This window comes from Branchiostoma floridae, chromosome 6 (assembly GCF_000003815.2).
Source record: "Branchiostoma floridae strain S238N-H82 chromosome 6, Bfl_VNyyK, whole genome shotgun sequence".
Taxonomy (NCBI): domain Eukaryota; kingdom Metazoa; phylum Chordata; class Leptocardii; order Amphioxiformes; family Branchiostomatidae; genus Branchiostoma; species Branchiostoma floridae.
In genome coordinates this window covers 6,696,383-6,705,342 of record NC_049984.1, presented here as the reverse complement: position 1 = coordinate 6,705,342, position 8,960 = coordinate 6,696,383, and the positions used below count along the sequence as shown (strand labels likewise).

Here is an 8,960-nt window from a genome sequence, read left to right as displayed (position 1 = left end):
CAGTAGTGGTTTGCCATGCCTGGGTCTACAGATGTGAGTTGCACTTCTGTGATATTTACACAATAGAAATGAAACCCGCGAACGTTCAGCGAGTCTGCGACTGTTTGAAGAGAGGTGCGTTTACAGCGACGAGTCGACTGAAGCACTTACGCAGGTAGCTTATCCAACAACAAAGCATAAAACACGTAAATGTCAACGATTATAAGCACTGATTGAAGTTCTTTAGACATTAGGTTAGCAATGGAACAAAATGAGAACTTAATCTACCTGCGAGACTCCGTTTTTATCCGTGACTTTCCCGTGTCTTAGCGTGATCTCAGACATTAAGCACTTCCTTTGGTCCTCAATTACTTCTAAGTGCCACCTTAAGGTTTTTTTCCTGGAAAACAAAGCAGGAGGGCGCGTCGGCATTGTGTGTTAATCACCCACCTGTATTTTTATTCCGTGTGTCTTTGTCTTATGAAAAGGTCAGATTTTTCTCTCGCCATCCCGTCTCTTAGTTCTTCTTCCTGGAATAGTGTTAGACGTTATTGATCAATTTGATGGATAACATTAAAACTTTGTGTTTTTACTTCTCCCCAAAGGAGTTATGTTGTATGTATGACTGTTGGCTTGTCTTTGTATCTGCGTGTGTGTTTCCGTTAAAAACAGTGCGTTATAGCCATGTATCCTTGGTACAGCTGTTAGTATCATCATTGCTCTGTTATGCAATAAATGTTCTAGTCTTTTCAGACAGACTGTCAGTAGTACTAGTATCCCCCAGTGCTGCATCTGTGGTACTGAAAGGGTTTCCAAATTGTACAAGGGTGCAAGTGAAGTCAGCCATCTCTTATTGCCCTGTTTGGGAAAATTTGAGACATCATGCTGCATGCATACTTGTTACTGCCACACAGCTTGGTCTGTTACTAAAGTACAGCTTTTCAAGGCAAATCTTGTTACAGGACGTTTTAGAACGATGCAGTTTAGATCTGATGTCTTTTAATGATCGCTCTGCCATTGTAATGGTTTGGCTTAGAATCTTAATGAAAACGACTCCGAGCGGCCGCGTCCTGGTGATCTTTAAGACATCCATCAGGGGTGGGATTAATGAAGATTCATGTGTGATAGGAGTTTGTGACACTAATCCACTCTGTAGAGCACTAATCCACGCCAGATTAGGGGGGGAGTTAGTGATAGGGACCGGCACCTGCCATGCGCCGGGTCCTACTGGGGTGGGTATGGGGTTTTCACTGGCCGTGGTTTCACTCTGGGTAACCTACATTGTGTAGGTACGTATCCTGTAGTCAACAGTTGTATAGGGTTGCATACTGGGCAACATGGATAACAGTCTGTACTGTAGCCTAAACTACACGTATTTGAATGGAATTACAGGGTTGTGCAATGGGCAACCTGACCAAAAATCCTATAATCCATATCTGTACAGGGTTGCACACTGGGCAACCTACATAGACATTCTGTAGCTATATATGCACAGAATTACAGGGTTGCAAATTCTATCAGTTGCCTATCTATCACCCTAGATAACAGACAATAAAGATAATTCAGTGGCGGAGATTGAACAATGTACGTTTGAAAATATCTATGATGAAGCAAACTAACAATATTTTTTGTCCCCTGCTGTTCCAGGCTGAAGTACCTGAACGTGGGGAACCCCATCCAGGTCAAGTGCAATGCCTGCGACTACTATACCAACGGTGTCGACAAGCTGCGGGCTCATGTGTCCAATCACAGGTGAGGTCAGAGGTCAATGAAAGAGTGGACTGTGTTCAGACTTGGAGAGGTTAAAGGTGTTGAAAACCGCTCCCAAGAAGACCACTCAGGGTACAAAAGCTGGTTGATGTGGACAGGTGGTCACAACAGACAAAATTCTTACATAATAATGCTTTTGTCAATGGGAAAAAGTTATCTTAGGTGACCACCAAAAAATTGTGGTTAAATTGGTCATTTTAATCTTGCGAAAATACATTTTCATGATTTTGTATCTTGGATTTTTTTGACAAACAGGGAAAACTTTTTTTTTTCTATTCCAAGAAGCAAATTTCTTTTCTGGGATGGAGGGAATAGGTCCTGGGGAGAGTCTTGCACTGGTCTAAAAAAATGAGTAGGTATGTGAGTATGGATGTGCCTATGGCTCAAATCAATCAGGTCCTTACTAAGCTTGTACATGTACTTATCGATGCTAAGTACAGAAATGGTGTGTTATGGGGTTGTTTACCTGTTATAATATATCATGGAGACACAGACGTATCCATGGATAATTTCATCAGGTTGGTATATGTTCTTTATTCACATTCACAACCAAGGAGTTAAAGCTGCTCACATTTCAGTGACTGTCCGTCCGTCACCTTCCTTGACTGGTTCTACTTTGCACTGCAGCCACACCTAGCTACACAGACGGTCACTGTAACGTTTGCTGTTGTAACTATATGGTTATGAATAAAGAACTTCGTTATTCAGGCACAGACATGTATTGCTGTATATTAATGATGGATTTTCCACACAAACTTGATTGACACTTCTTGATGGAGATTAGGGAGCTTGTTTATGTCTTCCTTTTTCGCTAAGCGGCTCTAACAATTTGGTCTTTCCGAAATTATAATATGCGTCCACCAGGAAATGTCAAATTAAGATCGTAAGAAGCGTTTCTTTTTCCCGCTTAAGTAACTAATACAAATGCGTTTATTGGAGCCAAATCTAATGCTAATGGAGACGTATAAGCCTTAAACATCCACCTAGATGTAAATTAAGGGCGTGCAGTTTTGTTTGATGTCGGGTAATACGACGGCTTCCGAGTCTCATCGTGCCAGAATTAACGTCCATTAGGCGAATCAGCCCGTCTGTACAGATTACAGGGATTTACTTAATCACCCCGCTGTAGCGGCAGCTCCAACTCAGTTGCTGCCAGCATTGCTCCCTCCTGAGCTTTGGTGGAGGTCTGAAAATTAGTTTGTCAAGTGAACAAGAACACGAATGAGAAAAAGATAATTTCTCAAAAATATGTTTCAGGCACCTAAAACTTGTAAAAGAAAGGGACCATTCCTTTGGTGTTAAAGTTGTTACTTTCACTGAAACTTCAACTTGTTCCCCATGTCTTCTTCACTCCGCTGTAATGGCAGCTCCAACTCAGTTGCTGGCAGCGTTGCTGGGGTCCATCTCCTTCCTGGGGTTTGGTGAAAATTAGTTTGTCACATGAACAGAGAAAAATTAATTTCCAAGATATGTTTCAAGCACCTGAAAGAAAGGGACTGTTCCTTTGGTGTTAGAGATGTTATAGTTAATATAACTTCATGTTGTTCCTCATGTCATCATGGCTCTTCACCTCTGGGGAGTTCAAAAAAGTTTTCAGTGGCTTTTACAGAAAGTGCTATAAAACCTTTGTGGAAGATTGAAGTTCTTACTTTAGCTTCAACTCAGTTGCTGGTATTGCCATGGCAGTCCATCTCCTTTGTGCAGTTTTAAAAAGTTTTTGATTGGATAGCATTTATAGAAATTAAAAATTGTGACAGCTGCTCCAACTCAGTTGTTGCCCATGTTATGGTGGTCATTCTCCTTTTTGGAGTTTTGAAAAGTTTTTTAGGACAAAGGAAAGGGTGATTCCTTTAAACAGACTTTTTACTGTATTTGGTTGTAAGTAGCAACACAATACATGTGGAGCATTGGCAGCACTTGCTGATATCGTGCACCACATGCTTCAAATCACATTACACACTACAGTACTCGTTAAACATTACAAGACAGACTTTTCAGACAATGCATCATGCCTAAAAGTAGCTGTTTTTCTGAGAAAAAGAATCAGTGGGTAATGGAATTACCAAGAAAACATTGCATTAATGTGTAATCACCTCATGCGACTCCGTTAGTCATACATATACATGTCATCAGCTCTTACATAACACAAAATGCCAGACTTAGGATTGAATCTCAGCAATGCGAGAGATTGAAATTCCTGGGTTTTTGTGATAAAGTCATTATGTGTCTAGAGAATTTCCTTGATGTTTGGAGGAAAATTTCAGTTAGTCCTTGCAGAGGCAAAAAATATTACGTGATGAATAAAGAAATTGGTATGGTTTCTTTGAGGACAAACTCCTTTGATATGCACCACTGAAGTATTGCCAAATTTGTTTCATTCTTTTTCCATGTTACAGTCAAACCTGCCCAAGAAGACCACTCAGGAGAAAAATAAAATCTGGTCCAATTGGACTGGTTGACGCTATAGACAGGATTCTTATACGTAGTGTTTGAAACAATTGGAAAAATTAAGGGGATACCAAAAAGTGGTCACAATGGCTGTATTTTAATGTACAGGCAGGTGGTCCTCATTTAGAGGTGGTCCCTCGTACAGGTTTGACTGTATATCAATGGCCATGTGGTCCTTATGTAGAGGTGGTAACTTGTACAGGTTTGACTGTATATCAATGGCCAGGTGGTCCTTATGTAGAGGTGGTAACTTGTACAGGTTTGACTGTATATCAATGGCCAGGTGGCCCATATGTAGAGGTGGTAACTTGTACAGATTTGACTGTATCTGACAATGGCCAGGTGGTCTTTATATAGAGGTGGTCACCTTTATATAGAGGTGGTCACCTGTACAGTTTTGACTGTATATCAAAAGCCTGGTGGTCCTTATATAGAGGAGTTCACCTGCACAGGATTAGCTGTATTTTATCCTATTCAACCAAAGAAGAAAGCAAGTACCAATTCCCTGTTGACTCTCTGGTACTCCCTAGTAAAAATTTTGTCCTTGTCCAACAATGATGAAATTGTCCTGTTGCATTATAAGTGCCGTCTGCCTTGCATCAATCTGTGCTTGCAGTGTTCTGTCATGCACCTAATCTTTTAATGGTCCAAGAGATTGGTACACACACAGAAGAAGGGAAGAACTGTTCGGAAAGTTGCCGTGAAGGACAGGAAAGATGCAGTAAAGTTCTAGGATGAGATTTTTGTCCTTGGTACTGAAACGCTGGCTTGTGACAATAATCAGCTTTCCTAATCATTATATTCAGGAAGGAAAACTTTAAAACAAGTTTTTGAAAAGTTTTTATTAAGAAGAAAGGTAAACATGGTAATGTTTGATGTAGATTTTTGTTTTTGTATGTTGGTAATGAAATTAACCTCAGAATAATTTACAAAATGTAGATGCATAAAAAACGTCCGGTGCAGATCAACTGAAAAATAAATTGAACGGTTGTCACGAAGATACGTTTGAGGAAGATTTTCCTCCTTCTCTTACCATAATTAAATTTGGCTGCCCCTGTCTTAAGTTTTTGTTGTTTCACAATATTAATTTGTGTTTCGTGATATTACTAAACAACAAATGGTGCCTCAGTGCAATATGCAAACTGGAAACATAGAGAACAATTTGAAATGTCACTGAGAATACCAAAGACATTGTGAAGTTCAAAGAAGATTTTTGTCCTTGTCCATCAGTAATGAAATGTGCCTGCACCTGTCTAAGTGGTGGCTGTTTGTCATGAATCTTGGGCTGGCGATGTTCTGCCGTGTGACTAATCCCTTAATGGTACCGGTGGGAGGGGGAGGATCCGAGTGTTGGCTGAACTCGTGGGCGGATCCCTGGCAAATCAACGCCGGTGTCGGCAGATCTTGGTAGAAGACACAGAGAAGAAAGGTTTTATTTGATTACGTTTTTGACGTCGAAATATTGGATTACGGCAAAAAAAAGGACCTCTGACTGCGCAGCCGGCATTTTGATACAACAATACACTGTACAATTATACAATGAGGAGAATGCTTTAAGAAATAGTTTGTTGAAATTTTCTCATGCCATCTTGTGTCATGAGGTAAGAGGCAAGGGTCAGACAAAGTATATAACAGAGATACAGTTTACATCATTTAAAGTCCTTACAAGTCCTACGCGTTTGTTGATCTCAGATGATCTAGAGGCTGATGTTAAACTGTATATTGGCACAACACCTAATGTTTTTCCATTTTCAATCTTCCACCCCCTCATTTCTGTCATAAAGCCAGGCTAGGTTTGTTGTATTGCCTTTTCTTCCCTCAGTTTAAGCCGCAACCTGGTGCTTGTGGCATTCACTGTACCTTTTCTTGCTCTCTTGACTCAGTGATGTACATGATAAAACCCAAGAAGCAGATTTCCTCATTGTGCAACCCTTCCTTCCCTCGCTCCAGGCACGAGACCAGCCTGAAGCTGTTCAAGCACCTGCAGAACGCTGACATCACCGTGAACTCCGACTCCAAGTTCTACCACTGCAGCATGTGCAACTACTCCAGCAAGGTATACATGAACACTTCTTAATGTCATGAATGCTCACCTGTTATTGTTGATGTAGTTGATACTGAAACTGCAGTTTGTCACATAGAAAGAGACATTGACATGAATGTTAACCAAACTTACATGTATATTTTTTAAAGATAAAGTGTTTGTTGCAGAATTTGCTTTGATATGAGGAAATCATGACTAACTGAGCTTAGAACAAAACTTTTAGCCTTCCTCAGAAATGATGACCCACTTGTGAATGGTCATGTGACTTAAGTCATTGGTCAAATGTCCCCAGAAGTCTGTATCCACCCCTGGCCATGTTGATTGAAGTTTGAAGGGCCCTTGTGTAGAGGGCCTGCTTTCATATCACTTCAAAGTTCAATGGCACATTGTTTCCATTCTGTATGGTTTGTTGCAATTTCAATAGAGAAAGAACTTGAAATGAGATTTCACTTTGAAGCATAGAGACTGTTCAAATCTAAACTTTGTTTTAATGGAGACTAGCAACATGAATCTGTAATATAGAAAACATAACATAATGTACATGTATGATGGATAAAGATGCATTATATATATATGGCCTCCTTCGGCCAATATTGACCATGGTAAAATCCTAATTGATACCAGCCCTACAGCGTTGACTGTTAAAGATGCATTAACAGCAGTACAAGGCACCAGGGTCTTGTCATTTGGCCATACAAACTTGTATTTCAGGCCAGAGTTATATAAGTCAAAGAAATCACACACCAAAACAACATTAACGCTGTAACTAACCCTAATTTAGAGATATTATTTGCCAAATGATCGCATTTCCGTTGTGTTCAGGAAAATAAATCAAGCAAATCAAACTTGCCAAACCTCAGTAGTAAGGCGATTATCACCAAAATTTAGTTTGCAAGTATTTCAGGTCATTCACCCTTCCTTGTAATGGTCCAATCTTTGCATCCAAAGTCATATTGGTTTCTCTGAATGTTAGTAAATCTTTTTGAAGTCTTTTACAGTCAAACCTGCCCAAGACGACCACTCAGGGGACCAAAGAAATCTTGTCTATGTGGGCTGATGTAGACATGATTCTTATTGCTTTTGTCAATGGAAAAAAATATCTAAGGGACCAGCCAAAAAGTGGTCACAATGGTTAGGTGGTCCTTATATAGAAATGGTCCCTTGTACAGGTTTCACTGTATGGCATTCAAAACATACATACATGTACATGTACGTAATGTAGCAATAATATGAATATTGTCAAACATGCATTGTTATAACTAAGAAGAATACATAGTGAGAGATGTTTACATTCTGTTCCATTAATGACAAAGAAAGGTGTCCATATTGTTGTGCCTGCCAGCGGGTTTCTTGTCTGGGAGGTGGTAAGATGGCATAAGGCTTGTCATCAGCGCTGGTATCAGCTGGCATTATGAAAGGTGCCTTATTACTCTGGTTAATTCAGTCTTTGATCCGTTCATCAGGGTTTCAAACGTAGCCAATTTCCTCACGCTTTTTGATCACTAACAGCAGACGGATCTGATACCCTAATCAGTTTACCCAACTCATGATTTTCTTCTCGGAAACAAACTACGGCTAATGAATGCGCCAGAAGGTACAAAATTCTGTAACCAAGCCATGGAGTTTATTCTTTAATACCTATTATCATGCAACAGAAAGTATGAGGGGTCTGATAACTAGGTGACAAGTACTTTGCTGTGGGAATGGATTCTTCCTAGCCTTTAGCTAGGCAAACATGTGGTAGTACTATTAGTAAGGTCAGTATCTAAAATAATTGTGGAGCTGCAGAAACTACAAGCAAAAAGGCTATGAGTCACTCATGATATAGATGAACAAAAAACACACAAACAAAAATTATTTACCTTATTTTTCCATATAACTTTTTTCCAGGCAAAGCTGAACCTGTTAGCATGTTTGCTCCATTGGGCTAAATGTTATTTTTCTTGATCCAGAACTACTTACTTGTTCTTCCGTTAGAAGTCCGTTACAAACAAAACAAACCAGCAAACAACTGTCCATATTTCCTACCCTTTCTCCAGGCGAAGCTGAACCTGATCCAGCATGTGTGCTCCATGAAGCTAAATCTTCTTGATTCAGCACAACTTACAGCACATTGGAAGTGATACAAGCAAACAAACAAACAAACAAGCAAATAATTTTCCAATTTCCCCATGACTTTCTCCAGGCGAAGCTGAACCTAATCCAGCATGTGCGCTCCATGAAGCTATATCTTCTTAATTCAGCACAACATTTGGTACAGTGAAAGTGATACAGCCAACCAAACAACCAACCAAACAACTTTCCATTTTCCTCCATTTTCTCTCCAGGCAAAGCTGAACCTGATCCAGCATGTGCACTTTATGAAGCTACATCTTCTTAAATCAGCACAACAGACAGTACAATAAAAGTGATACAACCAACCAAAGAAACAAACAAGCAACCAAACAACTGTCAATTTTTCCTATCCCTCTCTCCAGGCGAAGCTGAACCTGATCCAGCATGTGCGCTCCATGAAGCACCTGCGTAATGAGAACCTGCGGAAGCTGCAGAAGGAGGAGAAGGGGGAGGGGGGCGGCGGGGACGACCTTGCCGACGTGTTCTCCATACGGGACGGGGCAGACACAGAGTCAGCTGTGAGTAGTTGGTGTTTATTTGTTTATTACCTTTTGACAAGAAGGTTATTTTTCGAATGCCATTTGCGTGTGTGTGTGTGTGTGTG

General features: G+C 40.3%; 1 protein-coding gene across 3 annotated transcripts in view; it reads left to right on the top strand.

The window, feature by feature from the left end:
- Positions 1-8,960, top strand: part of LOC118418692 (zinc finger homeobox protein 4-like) — a 114,396-nt gene that overhangs the window by 54,830 nt on the left and 50,606 nt on the right. For all 3 annotated transcript variants that reach the window (XM_035824737.1, XM_035824738.1, XM_035824739.1), the window contains exons 5-7: positions 1,627-1,731; positions 6,148-6,253; positions 8,719-8,874. In XM_035824737.1, the coding sequence (XP_035680630.1) occupies positions 1,627-1,731; positions 6,148-6,253; positions 8,719-8,874 (367 nt within the window). The remainder of the gene's footprint in view (positions 1-1,626; positions 1,732-6,147; positions 6,254-8,718; positions 8,875-8,960) is intronic.